This window comes from Carcharhinus amblyrhynchos, chromosome 9 (assembly GCF_965287045.1).
Source record: "Carcharhinus amblyrhynchos chromosome 9, sCarAmb.v2.hapA, whole genome shotgun sequence".
NCBI lineage: Eukaryota > Metazoa > Chordata > Chondrichthyes > Carcharhiniformes > Carcharhinidae > Carcharhinus > Carcharhinus amblyrhynchos.
The window spans coordinates 6,177,562-6,195,538 of NC_137332.1; the positions used below are offsets into that span (position 1 = coordinate 6,177,562).

At 46.6% G+C, this 17,977-nt stretch overlaps 1 protein-coding gene across 2 annotated transcripts in view; it reads left to right on the forward strand.

The window, feature by feature from the left end:
- ttll7 (tubulin tyrosine ligase-like family, member 7) overlaps window positions 1–17,977 on the forward strand; it is a 145,015-nt gene that overhangs the window by 89,634 nt on the left and 37,404 nt on the right. The window contains exons 13-15 of one of the 2 annotated variants that reach the window (XM_080196491.1): window positions 356–415; window positions 3,094–3,228; window positions 9,939–10,019. In XM_080196491.1, coding sequence (XP_080052617.1) covers window positions 356–415; window positions 3,094–3,228; window positions 9,939–10,019 — 276 coding nt within the window. The remainder of the gene's footprint in view (window positions 1–355; window positions 416–3,093; window positions 3,229–9,938; window positions 10,020–17,977) is intronic. The other variant, XM_080196493.1, reaches the window with a different exon arrangement.

A 17,977-nucleotide genomic window follows, 5' to 3' on the forward strand; every position in this document is an offset into this window, starting at 1 on the left:
GGCACTCCAGTTTCCTCCCACAGCCCAAAGATGTGTGGGTTACGTTGATTGGCCGTGGTAAATTGACACTAGTGTCAGAGGGGCTAGCAGGGTAAATATATGGGGCTACGGGAATAGGACCTGGGTGAGATTGTGGTTGGTATAGACTTGATAGACTGAATAGCCTCCTCTTGCACTGTAAGTATTCTATGATTTTTTGATATAGTCCTTTAGAATGTTCTGATTCTTTGAATAGAATCATGCTTTTGTAGAACTAACATAGATGTGATGGGCTGAATGGTCTCCTTTGTTGCACTATTGCTGTTTATCTGTTTATCTATCTGTTGTATCTGTCCCATTCTGCTGCCGGTGGCAGGAATTTGGGTCGAAACCCAATCAATGCAGGAAGAGATGGGTAGATCTTTCATGCCACAAGGTAAGAGATCCTGTCAGTGTTGGAGAATTAACAGTTATTCTTTCACTGGATGCGGGTTTCTCTGGACCACCATTGATTATCCATCCCTAATTGCCCTTGGAAACATGGTGAGCTGTCTTCTTGAACTGCTGCAGTCCATGTGGTGTAGGGTTAGGGTGGAAGTTCTAGGATTTTGACCTAGCGACAGTGAAGGAATAGTGATATATATATATATATGTGTGACTTGGAGGGGAACTTCCATGTGGTGGTAGTCTCAGGCATTTGAAACTTGTCTGTCTATAAGACCAAAGGACCATAAGATATAGGAGCAGAATTAGGCCATTTGGCCCATCGAGTCTGCTCCACCATTCAATCATGATTGATATGATTCTCATCTCCATTCTCCCGCCTTCTCCCTGTAACCCTTGATCCCCTTATTGATTAAGAGCCTATCTAACTCTGTCTTAAAGACACTCAATGACCTGGCCTCCACAGCCTTCTGTGGCAATGATTCACCACCCTCTGACTGAAGAAGTTCCTCCTCATCTCAGTTTTAAAGGAGCGTCCCTTCAGTCTGAGGTTGTGCCCTCGAGTTCTAGTCTCTCACACTCATGGAAGCATCCTCTCCACTTCCGCTCTATCTCAGCCTCTCAGTATTCTGTAAATTTCAATTAGATCCCCCCCTCATCTTTCTAAACTCCATCAAGTACAGACCCAGACTCCTCAACTGCTCTTTATATGACAAACCCTTCATTCTATGGATTGTTCTTGTGAGCCTCCTCTGGATCCCTCCAAGGCCAGCACATCCTTCCCTAGGTATGGGGCCCAAAACTGGTCACAATTCTCCAAATGGGGTTTGTCTAGGCGGTGGAGGTCATGGGTTTGGAAGGTACTGTTGGTGAGATGTGGCATTGCATCTTGTAGATGGTAGGCACTGATGCCTCTGTGCAGGGAGCAAGTGTTGGAGGTGGTGGATGGGGTGCCAGTCAAGCAGATTACATTGCCCTGGATGATGTTGAACTTCCCGAGTGTTGGTGCAGCATTGCTCAATCACTTCAGGGTTTGAACTCACTGCATCGTTGTAACTCATACAGGAGTGGGGCCCTTGCCAGTTAAGAGCTGGTGCGAGTTTTCGCTTAGGGTTTTTGTAAATCCCCAAACTGTTGGAAGGGAAGGGTGATTATTTACACCCAGCCCTGGCTCTGGGCTTGGTGGACTGTGGTTCTGCTCTGTAGCGGAGTGGCCCAATGGATTTCCTGGATTGACAATTCATCCTGTACGGGCAGTAAAGTGGAAGCGAGACCACAATCAGACCATGATTGGGTGGCTCGGTGTCACAGTGGTTAGCACTGCTACTTCACAGCGCCAGGGACACTGGTTCAGTTCCAATCTTGGGTCACTGTCTGTCTCAAATCATAGAATCCCTATAGTACAGAAAGAGGCCATTCGGCCTATTAAGCCTGCACTGAACACAATCCCACCCTATCCCATAATCCCACATATTTACCCTGCTAATCCCCCTGAAACTAGGGTCAATTTGGCATGGCCAATCAACCTAACCTGCACATCTTTGGAGTGTGGGGGGAAACCGGAGCACCCGGAGGAAACCCACGCAGACACGGGGAGAACTTGCAAACTCCACACAGACTGTGACCCAAGCCGGGAATGGAAGCCGGATTCCTGGCACTGTGAGGCAGCAGTGCAAGCCACTGTGCTAACGTGTCGTCCACAATGCTGTGGAGTTTGCATGTTCACCCTGTGTCCGCATGGGTTTTCTCCAGTTGCTCCAGTTTCTTCCCACGTTCCACAGATGCGCAGGTTAGGTGGATTGACCTTGCTAAAGTGCCCTTAATGTCCCAAGATATGCTGGGTAAATGTGCGGGGTTATGGGGATAGGGTGAAGTGTGGGCCTGGATGAGATGCTATGTTGGAGAGTTAGTGCAGATGTCAGAGAATTAGTGTGGACTCAATGGGCCGAATGGCCTTCTGCACTGTAGGGATTCTGTGAATCGGTGATCTTATTGAATGGCGGACCAGGTTTGAAGGGCCGAATGGCCTACATCTAACATTTGTGTTCTTTTGCTTCATCTGAGTTCTAATATTATGTTCAGACTCTCAATAGCTTTCTCAGTCGATGTTAAAAGAACAAAGGAAAGGACAGCACAGGAACAGGCCCTTTGGCCGTCCAAGCCCCTGCTGATCATGATGCCCTTAACTAAACGAAAAAAATCCCTTCTGCCTTTACTCGGTCTGTATTCCTCTATTCCCTCCCTATTCATGTTCCCATCCAGATGCCTCTTAAATGTTGCTATTGTGTCTGCTTCTACCACCTACCTCTGGCAGCGCGTTCCAGATACCCACCACTCTCTGCATGGAAAACTCTCCCCCACACATCTCCATTAAACTTTCCCCCTCTCACCTTGAACCTGTGCCCCCCTGTAATTAATTGACATTTCCACCCTGGGGAAAAGACTTCTGACTGTCCACCCTGTCTATGCCTCTCGATTTCATTGTTATCTCAGTTTAACATTGTGCCAAAGTTACACTAAAACACGGGAAACCACAGGATTTGAACCCCAAGAGAGACAATGAGGGGAGAATGACTCACTAAATCTCAGTGGGTTTCTTAACTCTTCTGTTGAATGGCAGTGGTCTCGAATTGGAAGTGTCCTAATCCTAGATACTTTCTTCCCGTACAGCGCGTCTCCATCCTAAATTTTAGGACCAAGGAACAGGAGGAGGAGATGACCAAGGAAATGTTGGTGGCCCTCAACGAGATGAGAATCAAATTCCCAGGGAAGTCGAACGAGGAAGCTGAGGTTCTGCTGGATGAAGTGAGTGTTGGTTGGGACACAGCAACAGCTGCCGCTATGCAGTGACCTTGTGCGAAGATCCGCTCCAAACCAGCGTTGAATTTGAAGAAAAGAGAGACATGTTTGATTCATAGAATCCTACAGTGCGGCAGGAGGCCGTTCAGCCCTTCAAGTTTGCCCTAACCACAATCCCACCCAAGTTCTATCTCCATAACCCCATGCATTTACCCTAGCTAGTCCCCGTGACACTAAGGGGCAATTTAGCATGGTCAATCCACCTAACCTGCACATCTTTGGAGGAAACCCACCTAGGCACAGGAAGAATGTGCAAACTCTGCACACTGACCCAAACCGGGAATCGAAGCTGAGTCCGTGGCTCTGGGAGGCAGCAGTGCTAAGCACTGTGTCACCAAGCTGCCCCATGTTGCTGTAACCCAAAACAAAACATTTACCGTTAGATGTGATTCTGCAGATGGGTAGCACTTACCGAACAATCCTGAGTGTGCCGTTAGTTACATGAAGACCAATTTAAAATAGTCGGTAGGTGACTAGAAGCAACATATAAGGGTGGCATGGTGGCACACTGTTCTAGCACTGCTGCCTTGCAGCGCCAGGGACCTGGGTTCAATTCCTGGCTTGGGTCAATGTCTGTGTGGAATCTACATGTTCTCCCTGTGTCTGTGTGAGTTTCCTCTGGGTGCTCGGGCTTCCTCATATAGTCTGAAAGACTTGCTGGTTAGGTGCATTGGCCATATTAAATCCTCCCTCAGTGTACCCAAATAGATGTGGGAGTGTGGCGACTAGGGGATAAAATAAATTTTACATGCGTACACAGGGACTCACCCTTTGCAAATAAAGGAAGATCTTCAAGCCATGCACATTTTTTTGAATTATCCAGGAGCTTGAGGAGCCTATCATCTCCAGTTGCTTTCTCAAGAGTAACGCCCTGTTGAGATTGCTTGAAAGTTGGCAATCTTGTATTTGTCCTGATGAATGCAAGTTTTATCAACATGTCTCTCTTTTTCAGCAATATTCAAGAAAGATTTATTTTGTGATGATAATGCACCTTTAAGATATGTATTTATATCATGTTTCCCATGAGGGATATGTTTAAAATTCAGCTCTGTTTTACATGGTGCCAATTTGTCTGCACCAAACAGCTCATAAGCTGAGACTGCAGATTGGTTTTTGCTAGAGATGTGTTTGTTTTAATCTGAGCTCATGTACTTTTGTTTATTTTTGTTTTTTTTCCTGGAGTTTCAAAGTAGGTTGTTGATTAGGTTGATTGACAGAGACAGAGAACGGGCACAGCTAAGCTTACAGGTGAGTTACTGCTGAGTTCTGAAAGAAGCAAGCTGTGTCTGTCCCTCTGTCTCTCTCCCTCTTTCTCTAGAGGCTGCTGTTTGGGGCTGACAGAAGACAGGTGTCTGTCTATCTGTCTCTCTAGAGATGTTCAAAAGCCTCTAGGGCTACTAACATACATAGGCATGTCAGCCTGTGTATTGCTAACTGATCTTGAAGAGGAGTTTAAGTCTATAAGAGGAATATTGCTTAAATTGGAACTAATAGAGGTAGCAATTAATAAATGCAACTTGTCATGTTTAAATATTGTTCAACTGGTAAATGTTAAGCTAATTCATGTTCATATAGTTAAACTATATTGTTAAATAGAATTTGTTGGATAAAGCTTCCTAGTATGTCAATAGAATCACACCTGGGGTGAAACACCTTATCCTGACACTAATGGTAAAATAGCAAATAGTTGGGGTCTATTGTGGTCTACTATGATATGAATTACTAAATTGATGGAAGGGTTGAGGGTCAGGAGTGACTCCTTTCAGTGAGAGGGGTCAATGGGTTTAGTGACCAGTGGAGAAGCTTCCTGCGGAGTTGAAGGGATGGATTTGATTTTGATTTGATTTATTATTGTCATATGTATTAACATACAGTGAAAAGTATTGTTTCTTGCGTGCTATACAGATAAAACATACTGCTCATAGAGAAGGAAATGAGAGAGTGCAGAATGTAGTGTTACAGTCACAGCTAGGGTGTAGAGAAAAATCAGTGTAATGAAAGGTAGGTCCATTTAAAAGTCTAACTGCAGCAGGGAGCTGCTGAGTCAGTTGGTACGTGAGTCGGTTGGTACGTGACCTCAGACTTTTGTATCTTTTTCCCGATGGAAGAAGGTGGCAGAGAGATTGTCCGGGGTGCGTGGGGTCCTTAATTATGCTGGTTGCTTTGCCGAGGCAGCGGGAAGTGTAGACAGAGTCAATGGATGGGAGGTTGGTTTGTGTGATGGATTGGGCTACATTCATGACCTTTTGTAGTTCCTTGTGGTCTTGGGCAGAGCAGGAGCCCTTACCAAGCTGTGATACAACCAGAAAGAATGCATTCTGTGGTGCATCTGTGAAAGTTGGTGAGAGTCATAGTTGACATGCCAGGTTTGGTACAGAGAAGGTAATCTCAGCATGGCAGTTAAAATCCCTTTGGAGACAAGGTTTTCTTGGGTGGCACCAGTGCTCGGTTGCAATGAAAATGTCACCAAAATTGCCAAATAAGGCACGGGAAAAGATTGGAAAAGTTTTTCTCTTTCAAAGAAAAGAGTGAAAAATCTGTACTGAGCTTTCTTCGTTCTTTCAAGGGATGTGGGTGTCACAGGCATTTATTGCCCATCCTTGATTACCCTTCAGAAGGTATGTTGGACACCAATGGGTGGCATGATGGCACAGTGGTTGGCACCACTGCCTCACAGCGCCAAGGATCTGGGTTCAATTCCTAGCTTGGGTCACTGTCTGTGTGGAGTCTGCACGTTCTCCCCATGTCTGCGTGGGTTTCCTCCGGGTGCTCCGGTTTCCTCCCACAGTCCAAAAGATGTGCTGGTTAGTTGCATTGGCCATGCTAAATTCTCCCTCAGTGTACCCGAACAGGTGGTGGAGTGTGGCGACTAGGGGATTTTCACAGTAACTTCATTGCAGTGTTAGCGTAAGCCGACTTGTGACACCAATATACCAACTTTAAGCAAAACTGTGGATTGGCCAACATCTGAAGAGAGAGGAGGTGAGTCATAATCTTGGGAACCCAGCAACTTCCTCCAATCCTCCTCACCCTGATCCCTAACCCCTTGTGTTTCGCGAGGCATCTGGAATCTTCCTTTCTCTGAAATTCTGCTGGGTGTACACCCAAACCTCTACTCCCCTTCAGAAGGGAGTTCAGATAGGGATATTGCACGTGGTAGAGGAGAGGGTCAGGATTGGAACCCTTTAGGAATCAGATGTGCAATCGCTCCCAAGTACAACACTGCTCACCGCAAAAAAGAATCAACACACTGTTTTTAAAAATGAAGGGTTCAGTTCAAGGGCTCAGCTATCTTTTTGCATGGAGACTAGAGGATTAATCTCATGCTGATGAACAAATCACCCAGCCTAATCCCACTTCCCAGCATTTGGTCTGTATTCCTGCAGGTTACAGCACTTCCGGTGCCTATCTACACACCTTCCAAATAAATGGAGGATTTCTGTCTCTGCTCCCCTTCCAGGCAGTGGCTTCCAGATCCCAAGTACCGTCGGGGTGAAAGAAATGTTTCCTCATCTCCCCTCCAGTCATCTGAAGGGGCGGCACGGGGGCACAGTGGTTAGCACCGCTGCCTCACAGCACCTGGGATCCGGGTTTGATTCCCGGCTTGGGTCACTGTCTGGGCAGACTCTGCACTTTCTTCCCGAATCTGCGTGGGTTTCCTCCGGGTGCTCCGGTTTCTCCCCACAGTCCAAAGGTGTGCAGGTTAGGCTGATTGGCCGTGCTAAATTGTCCCTTAGTCTCAGGCGGATTAGCAGGGTAAATATCTGGAGTTACGGAGATATGACCAGGGTGGGATCGCTGTCGATGTGTGCTCGATGGGCCTAATGGCCTCCTTCTGCACTGTAGGATTCTATGATTCTCCCAATCACTGTAAATCTATGCCCCCTTGCTGACCTTTCTCTGTCCAGTTCCCTTGCAATTTTGCACATCTCAATCAAACCTCCCCTCCTCCTCCAAGGACAAGAAGCCCCACCTCCCCAAGCTTCCCTCATCGCTGCAGTTATCCCGTCCAGCCACATTTAGGACTGAAATGAAAAGACATTGCTTCAGAGGATTGTGGATCTTTGGAATTCTCCACCTCAGAGGGTTTGTTGGTACTCAAGTCGCTGAGTATATTCAAGGCTGAAATCGAGAGAATATTTGGACACGAAGGAAATTATGGGATATTGAGAGAGAGCAGGGGAATTCAGTTGATACCAAAGTTCAACTCTGATCTTGTTGAGTGGCAGGAAAGGTTGTTGGGACTGTATGACCTGCTCCTTCTATTGTCTGCCTTGAAATTTGTGTTGAGATACAGTTTTGTGAACATGTTGAGTCTGTGGTTCCACAGCAGCCAGTTGGCTGCACATGTGGCCAGCCTGGGTGTGTGTCTCTGAGAGAGAGAGAGAGCAAGCTTGAGCACTCAGACAGTGCAGGTCCAGAACATATTCCACCTTAAGCTTAATGGTCAAAAATAACACTTTGTTTTGCCCAGCTTTTCTCAACCAGTTGTAATGTGCCAGTGGCCAGCAGAGGTCACTGCCTAGCCATAGGACACCGCATCCCCTCCTGCCCAGACCGTGCTCTGACAGAGAGCATCCAACTGAGCGAAGACCATCAGCTCTCTGCTTTAATTCAGCCACACTGTCGGTCAACTGAAGACTTTAATTAGTGACAATGAAATAGTGGAAATGAGGAAAAAACATCTGGGAACAATTTAGGTTTGATTCACCCCCATAATAAAAAGGGCCAAGGACTTTGAAATAGATCTTTTTTTTTTAAATCTGACAATGACCTTGGTCTGGTAAAAATATCTCAGAACAAAGTGTTATTTTTGACCATTCATGAACTCAAACTGATGAGTGGGATGAACGGTTTGGTATCAAAAGACTTGCGTCTTAAGGGCGCCTTTTCAATAAAAGCCACTCTCATTCTCTTAGCACCAGTTAAATCGTAATCGAAAGGCTGTTTCTTTTCATTGTCCATTTATAAACATGTCTAATCTTTTCACCCTGGATCAGTGGCGGCTGGAGAGGATTTGTGTTCCTGTGGGTGACCTGTTTGAAATCTTGCTGCTTAAAGTGCCAGCTGGGAAGGTAACTCCTTGAGGAAGGTGGAATGGTAAATAAACCTGAGTCACTCCGCTGCAGGGATGTTTATTTATTTTTAACAAACATTAAGAAAACTTGCGATTGTTGCTCCCACAGGAGTGAATGTTAAGTAGAGTTAATTGTAAAGGGTTTTGATAGAGAAAAGCGGAGAGAAAGAACGAAAGTAGTTTATTTGTTCATCACAAGTAAGGCTTATGTTAACACTGCAATGAAGTTGGTGTGAAATTTCCCTAATTGTCACACTCCGGTGCCAGTTCGAGTCAATGCACCCTAACACGCACCCCTTTCAGACTGTGGGAGGCAACCGGAGCACCCAGAGGAAACCCACACAGACACGGGGAGAATGTGCAAACTCCACACAGACAGTGACCCAAGCCAGGAATTGAACCCAGGTCCCTGGTGCTGTGAGGCAGCAGTGCTACTGTGCCACTGGCAAGGGATTTCAGATCCCGAGGGTAGAGATGTGCGATGATTGGCAAAGGAGCCACAGGGCTGATGAGAAGAGATTTTTATTTTTAAATCGGCGAGTGGTTATGATTGGGAACACACTGTCCGGAAAGCCAGGGGAAGCAAATTCAGTTGTAACTTTCAAAAGACCATCTGATAAATAGTTGAAAACATGATGTTTTACCGGGCCATATTGTAATTTGATTTGATTTATTATTGTCACATGTATTAATATACAGTGAAAAGTATTGATTCTTGCGTGCTATACAGACAAAGCATACTGTTCACAGAGAAGGAAAGGAGACAGGGCAGAATGCAGTGTTACAGTCATAGCTAGGGTGTAGAGAAAGATCAACTTAATGCGAGGTAGGTCCATTCAAAAACCTGACAGCAGCAGGGAAGAAGCTGTTCTTGAGTTGGTTGGTACGTGACCTCAGACAGAAGAAGGTGGAAGAGAGAATGTCTGGGGTGCCTGGGGCCCCTAATTATGCTGGCATCTTTGCCGAAGCAGCAGGAAGTGTAGACAGGGTCAATGGATGGGACTTTGCACAATGAATTGGGCTACATTCACGACTTTTTTATGGTTCCGTCCAAATCCTCATCTGAATATTTGCTGCCTCCATCAACATCTGTACCTGTGGAGTGAGTGGTGTGTTGGGGTTGGAGCGGGAGTGGAGGCAGGGGCAGGGAGGGTCAGTTGGGATGTGGGAGCAGGGAACTTGGGGGATGCTCAGGCTGAACTTTCTGACCATGGGTTGTGTTCCACAGGCTCAGCTGAACCTGTTGTAAACCTCATCGACATGATGTGTTTTCCTCAGGGAAGATTCAGCCAGAGTGGATAGAGGGGAACCAATAGATGTGTTGTATTTGGACTTCCAGAGAGTTTTCAATGTGGGACCTTAGAAAAGATTAAACCATTAGATAAGAACCCAGCAGCAACAAGAGAACAGAACCAAGGAGGGTCTAATGAGCTGCACTTTACCAACTGCTTTACTGAAGAAACTAATTTGTTCCTTAGGTAGATTATGTACTTTACTTTCCCCAATGTTTTACACCACTATTCACCAACGTGAGGTGTCTTATATTTATGCTTGCTAACTCTTCGAATTCTGCTCACAGATACTAGACAACTGGAAGTATCATAAACCTAAAGTGGCTTCTTACTGGCTCGTCAAACTGGACTCCACAAAGCAGCGGAAGGTAAGTGGCCATCCCGCTTTGAGAGGGACGGACCTGCAGTCAGGTCCTATCCCTGAAAAGGATGGCACAGTGGTTAGCAATGCTGTCTCATAGTGCCAGGGACCTGGGTTCGATTCCCAGCTTGGGTCACTGTATGGAACATAGAACAGTCCAAAGATGTGCAGGTTAGATGCATTGGCCGTGCTAAATTGTCCCTTAGTTTCATGGGGGGTAGATAGGATAAATGCACGGGTTTATGGGGATAGGGCCTGGGTGGGATTGTGGTTGGTGCTGACTCAATAGACTGAATGGCCTCGTTCCGTACTGTAGGATTCTATGATTCTAAACCCCATGTATGTACCCCACTAATCCACCTGAACTACAAATCTTGGGATATTAAGGGGCAACTTAGCATGGTCAATCCACCTAATCCCGCACATCTTTGGAGCGTGGAAGGAAACCAGAGCACCCGGAGGAAACCCTTGCAGACGTGGGGAGAACATACAAACTCCACATGGAGAGTCACCCCGGGTCCCTGGAGTTCTGAGGCAACAGTGCTAACCACGGTGCCACTGTGCCACCCCAAAAGTTAAAAGTTAAGAAAAGGATTTGGACGTCTCTGATAATCCCAGTGTTTGGCATGTAAACCTGGCCCACCGTCTTCATCATAGTTTGATACAACAGAGACTCTGATGCCATTTTGGATGGCAATTAGGAGCCAATTAGAGGGACCATTCTGAATGAGGTTGGCAGGTAAACTTCTAAGGGCATTAGCAAACCAGTTGGGTTTCTACACCAATCCACAGCTTCATGGTGACATTATTAACTCCAGCTTTTAATTTCAGATCTGGACATTAATTAAATTCAGACTCTTTGGAAATACGACTCCAGTGAGGTACCCACTGAGGCGGAGAGCAGGGATAATGAGCAGGATATGACTAGTGGCATCCCGTGAAGAACTGTGACAGCGAGGCCCCCAACTGTTCACCTTAGTCAACTTTTCTGATGGAGCGAAGGCAGGCAGCATTGTAAAGAGTGAAGTTCAAAACAAAACGTAACAAAGAGAGAGAGTGCGAAAGATTAAGTGACTGTCTAAAACCATGGCAAATGGATTTGAATATCAGCAAATGTGAGGCATTCACTTAAAACATAGAAGATAGGAGCAGAAGGAGGCCATTTGGCCCTTCAAGCCTGCCCCACCATTCATCACAATCATGGCTGATCGTCCAACTCAACAGCCTAATCCTGCTTTCTCCCCATAACCTTTGATTCCATTCACCCCAAGTGCTACATCCAGCTGCCTCTTGAATACATTCAAAGTTTTGGCATGATAGAACAGTGCACTTTCTAAATGGTAAAACGCTGGGAACGTTGGAGGTCAAAATAGACTTGGGGGTCCAGGTATACACGGGGAGATAGTAAATTGGATTAGACACTGGCTCAATGGAAGAAGCCAGAGAAGGGTAGTGGAGGATTGCTTCTCTGAGTGGAGGCCTGTGACAAGTGGTGTGCCGCAGGGATCGGTATTGGGTCCATTGTTGTTTGTCATCTATATCAAAGATCTGGATGATAATGTGGTAAATTGGATGAGATTGGAAGTGTAGTGGACAGTGAGGAAGGTTTTCAAAGCTTGCAGGGGGATTTGGACCAACCAGAAAAATGGGCTGAAAAATAGCAAATGGAATTTAACGCAGACAAGTGTGAGATAGAACATAGAACACTACAGCACAAACAGGCCCTTTGGCCCACAAGTTGCGCCGACCACATCAATACCTACCAATCCATAGACCTATCTATAACCCCCAATCCCATTAAATCCCATATACTCATCCAGAAGTCTTTTAAAAGACCCCAGCAAGTTCGCCTCCACCACCACCGACAGCAGCCGATTCCATTCACTCACCACCCTCTGAGTGAAAAACTTACCCCGAACATCTCCTCTGTACTTGCTTCCCAGCACCTTAAATCTGTGTCCTCTCGTAGCGACCATTTCAACCCGGGGAAATAGCCTCTGAGAATCCACCCTATCTATTCCTCTCAACATTTTATAAACTTCTATCAGGTCGCCTCTCAACCTTCGTCTCTCCAGGGAGAAGAGTCCCAGCTCCCTCAACCTATCTTCATAAGGCATGCCTCCCAATCCAGGCAACATCCTTGTAAATCTCTTCTGCACCCTTTCAAAAGCTTCTATGTTCTTCCTATAGTGAGGCGACCAGAACTGCGCACAGTACTCCAAGTGAGGCCTGACAAGGGTCTTATAAAGTTGCAGCATTACCTCCCGATTCCTAAACTCAATCCCTCGATTAATGAAGGCCAGTACACCATACGCCTTCTTGACCACATCCTCCACCTGCGAGGCCGATTTAAGAGTCCTGTGGACCCGGACCCCAAGATCCTTCTGCTCTTCAACACTACTCAGACTCCTGCCCTTGATAGTGTACTCGTTCATCCCGTTGGTTCTGCCAAAATGGACGACTACACATTTTCAGCGTTGAAGTCCATCTGCCACTTCTCCACCCAGTCCTGCATCCTATTTATGTCCTGCTGCAACTTCTGACATCCTTCCAGACCATTCACAACACCACCGACCTTCGTGTCATCAGCGAACTTACTAACCCATCCCTCCACTTCCTCATCTAGGTCATTTATGAAAATGACAAACAGCAAGGGTCCTAGAACAGATCCCTGGGGCACTCCACTGGTGACTGACCTCCATGCAGAAAAAGACCCATCCACAACCACTCTCTGCCTTCTGCAGGCAAGCCAGTTCTGGATCCACAAGGCCAAAGCCCCTTGGATCCCATGCCCTCTCACCTCAAGAAGTCTTGCATGAGGGACCTTATCAAACGCCTTGCTGAAGTCCATGTACACCACGTCCACTGCTCTTCCTTCGTCAGTGTGTTCAGATATTGCACTTTGGAAGGACAAACTGAAGTAGAACGTACAGGGTAAATGGTAGGACCCTGAAGAGTGCAGTTGAACAGAGGGATCTTGGAATACAAGTATAGAATTCCCTAAAAGTGATGTCACAGGTGAACATAAGAACATAAGAGCATAAGAAATAGGAGCAGGAGTAGGCCATCTAGCCCTTCGAGCCTGCCCCGCCATTCAATAAGATCATGGCTGATCTGTTGTGGCTCAGTTCCGCTTTCCCTCCCTCTCCCCATAACCCTTAATCCCCTCTCTTATCAAGAACCCATCAACCCGCTTCTTAAAAATATTTAGCGAGGCAGCCTCCACCACTTCAACGGGCAGAGAATTCCAGAGATTCACCACCCTTTGAGTGAAGAAGTTCCTCCTCAACTCCGTTCTAAACCGCCTCCCCTTTATCTTGAGGCTGTGCCCCCTAGTCCTACTGTCTTTTTTGAGCGGGAAGAGTCTCTCCACCTCTATCCTATCCATCCCATTCATCACCTTATACGTCTCAATGAGATCTCCCCTCATTCTTCTAAACTCTAACGAGTACAAGCCTAGTTTATTCAGCCTCTCCTCATAGCTCAATCCCCTCAACTCCGGTATCAGCCTAGTAAACCTCCTCTGCACTCCCTCCAGGGCCAAAATATCCTTGCGCAGGTGCGGCGCCCAAAACTGCACACAGTACTCCAGCTGCGGCCTCACCAATGCCCTATACAGCTGCAGCAAGACCTCCCTACTTTTATATTCAATCCCTCTCGCTATGAAGGCCAGCATCCCATTCGCCTTCCTGACCACCTGCTGCACCTGCAAGCTGGGTTTTTGCGACTCATGCACAAGGACCCCGAGGTCCCTCTGCACCGTCGCCTGCTGATGGATAGGGTTGTAAAGAGTGCTTTTGGTACATTGGCCTTTATAAATCAGAGTATTGAGTATAAAAGTTGGAGTGTTATGGTAAAGTTATATAAGGCATTGGTGAGGCCGAATTTCGAGTATTGTGTACAGTTTTGGTCACCTAGTTACAGGAAGGATGTAAATAAGGTTGAAAGAGTGCAGAGAAAGTTCACAAGGATGTTGCCGGGACTTGAGAAGCTGAGTTATAGGGAGAGAGATTGAATAGGTTAGGACTTTATTCCCTGGAGCGTAGAAGAATGAGGGGAGATTTGATAGAGGTGTATAAGATTTTGATGGGTAAAGATAGAGTGAATGCAAGCAGGCTTTTTCCACTGAGGCTAGGGGAGAAAAAAAACAGAGGGCATGGGTTAAGGGTGAAAGGAGAAATGTTTAAAGGAAATATTAAGGGGGGGCTTCTTCACACAGAGAGTGGTGGGAGTATGGAATGAGCTGCCGGATAAAGTGGTAAATGTGGGGTCAGTTTTAACATTTAAGAAAAACTTGGACGGGTTTATGGATGAGAGGGGTGTGGAGGGATGTGGTCCAAGTGCAGGTCAGTGGGACTAGGCAGAAAAATGGTTTGGCACAGACAAGAAGGGCCAAAAGGCCTGTTTCTGAGCTGTAATTTTCTACGGTATATAAGTTATTAATATTTCATGAAAAGATGCAGAATATAGTCAGAGAGGCTGGGATACCCAAAAGCCAAGATGGAGAGATTTCATTGTCCAGATTTTCTTGGCCCTTTCTCTGGAGGCCTTTCAAGATGGTGGGAGTCAACATCCAGAAGCAGAAGTCCTGCTCCCATTTCTGGCAGATGCCATTTTCGCTGGTAAGGGAAAGGAGTGTTTGCGTGTGGGGCGGGGGCATGAATCATCCAGGTGGGAAGCCCAAACTCAGCAGGGCCATTTGAAATCACTGCTGGGATCCAACAGACCCCACCTTCTCTCATCCAGGGGACTTAACTCACAGTGTGGGAGCCATAAGAAATAGGAGCAGGAGTAGGCCATCTAGCCCTTCGAGCCTGCCCCGCCATTCAATAAGATCATGGCTGATCTGTCGTGGCTCAGTTCCACTTTCCCGCCCTCTCCCCATAACCCTTAATCCCCTCTCTTATCAAAAACCCATCAACCCGCGTCTTAAAAATATTTAGCGAGGCAGCCTCCACCACTTCAACGGGGAGAGAATTCCAGAGATTCACCACCCTTTGAGTGAAGAAGTTCCTCCTCAACTCCGTTCTAAACCGCCCCCCTTTTATCTTGAGGCTGTGCCCCCTAGTCCTACTGTCCTTTCTGAGCGGGAAGAGTCTTTCCACCTCTATCCTATCCATCCCATTCATCATCTTATACGTCTCAATGAGATCTCCTCTCATTCTTCTAAACTCTAATGAGTACAAGCCTAGTTTATTCAGCCTCTCCTCATAGCTCAACCCCCTCAACTCCGGTATCAGTCTAGTAAACCTCCTCTGCACTCCCTCCAAGGCCAAAATATCTTTGCGCAGGTGAGCCATGGAGGAGATGGCAATACTCTTGAATGCAGAAAAGGTCTCTTTTGAGTGCCATGAAGTTATTTAAATCCCCAACCTTTTAAAAATGCAGCTGATAGGGTAAAAAAAAACTGCTTTTGGAGAGCATTAATTGAAGGTCACATGATTTAGCTTAGGAAAAAAACCCATCTGTTCCTGCAGTTCCAATAGACTTAATTGTTGACATTTCCCAAGAGCAACTGTTGGAACACGGGTCATTGTGAATGCTTGGCTGTGCTCCAAAACAGCTCCAAAACTACTTATCTGAAGTTGTGGTGTTGAGTTCTCATTTTTATTTAAAGGGATTATAAAAGATTCATCTATGTCTGACATGGTTAGTGAATAAAAGTTTGTTTTGATGCCAGATTGACTTCCTGGGGAGATTTAATATCTTTGAATGGGTTTCTTGAATGAGAGTTTTTTTTAAACATGTTTATGAGAGGGAACTTCCTCAGATTGCTGGAAGTTTATTTTGCTTTATCTCCACATCTCTCGTGAGATCTGCCCATAGTAGAGGAGTGATCATAGAGGTAGCATGTTGAGGTTGGGAAGGAGGTTGGGGGGGGGAATGGCTTGAGGTTAAGAGGGATTGAAAGTAGCTTGGGGGTTGATGAGGTACGGGGGATGGGGCATGAGGGTGAAGGCTGGAGGGCCGAACAGCATCTTATTAAAACTAGGCCGAAGTCTCTGAGGTGGACCTTCTAACCAGCCTGCCTCAGTACTCACCCATCGTCTTAGCTTCCTCCACATTTCCTCTGGAGGCAGCAGGCCTGACACAATCATGTCCATAGACTCAAAGAATCATACAGTGCAGAATGTTAGAGTGTAACCGGTGCCAACTTTATATTGGTTGTAATGTGACCAATGGGAACAAAATATAAGGATCAGCTGACCCAGCAAAGCATGAAACCAATTACAGAGTGATGTAATAGTTAGCTGAGCAGCTGGTTCAGGATTAAGGAACTATGTAGAATTGTGGGGAGGTTGGAGTGGCCCAAGGCGAGGCCTCAAGTTTGGAGTAATGATGTTTCATCATTAAACCCTTTCTTTGATTTGTAGGTTGGAGTAAGTTTTGTTGTATTTTTATTAGTTGCATTTTGAAGAGTTCCTTCCAAAGAAACACAGAAGAGGCCCTTCGGCCCATTAAATCTGCACCGACATGTGAGCAACACCTGACCACCCACTTTTTAAAGTTTAAAACTTTTAATAAGTGTCACAATTAGGCTTAGATTAACACTGCAATGAAGTTACTGTGAAAATACCCTATTCCCATTTACCAGCACTTGGCCCAAAGCCTTGACTGTTACGAGGTGCCAAGCGTTCAGCCTGGACTGAGACTCATACGAGGTTATTTCCGTGGATACGGGTCTGCTGAGTCGGACCTTCCCTCCCCCAAGGCAAAAATCCAGCCCACCTTGTGTCTGTGAGTGTCATCACAGTGTGAGGGGAGGGGAATAAAGCTTCAAACTGGATGGCACGGTGGCACAGTGGTTGGCACCGCTGCCTCAGAGTGCCAGGGAGCCAGGTTCGATTCCCACCTTGGGTCACTGTCTGTGTGGAGTTTGTACATTCTCCCCGTGTCTGCGTGGGTTTCCTACGGGTGATCCAGTTTCCTACCACTGTGTAAAGATATGCGGGTTATGGATGGATTGGCTGTGCTAAATTAATCCTAGTGTTGGGGGGATTAGTAGGGTAAATAGGTGAAGTTACAGGAATAGGGCCTGGGTGGGATTGTGGTCAGTACAGACTCGATGGGCCGAACATACTGTAGGGATTCTAGTATTCTATGGCATGGGCAAGTTGGGCCGAAGGGCCTATTTCCATGCTGTAAATCTCTGTGACTCTGAATTATATCCCATGAGGAAGAATCTGTTCTGAGACATTATTGGGGCGTTTAATCAAGGCACTTAACCCTCTCCGGAAATAAATAAGCAACTTAACAGATTCAGTGTGACCTGCGAGTCTGCGGTCAGTCTCCAGCGTCATTCGTGGAGGCGTTGTGACTTCCTACAGGAGACGCAGTGAGAAAGACTATCTGGTGTGACCTCTTCAGAGAGAAAGCAGTTGGAGTGAAAAGATTTAAGGGCGCAGCTGCTGGTTAACTGAGCGATCTCCCCGCTATCAGTCAGAGCTTATTGTTTTACAATAGTGTCGTGATTATCCACTTCCCCTACAGGGTACCTCCACCACTCCCACCTCCTCCCCCCCACCCTGCGCAACTCCACCCCCACCAACTACTCCCTCCGACCTCCACCACCCTCCCCCACCGTCACGTAAAGGTAAATGGCGAGGTTTTTTTTTAATGAGGATGTTAACCAGGTGTCAGTCTTGGTTCACTACAGTGCAGACAAGGTTCTGTGCTCCAGCTGCCCAGCTTCCTGCTCCCAACATCTGGATGCCATATCGGAGCCAGTAAACTTTAATGTGCTGTTGAAATGATATCAGGAACATGGAAGGCTGCGCACGCAATCAGGGTATTTTCCACAGTTAACCGGGATTGCTGCTGCTACTCCTGCTGTGGTGTCTGGGTGTCGCTTTGTGCTGTGGTTCCCCCGTCTGCCCGACCCCAGGTGAACGAGGCAGGGTGGAGGGAGATCTCCTGGGCACCCATCCACCCAGCGTCCACAGCTAAACTCTCAGGTTGTCTGCC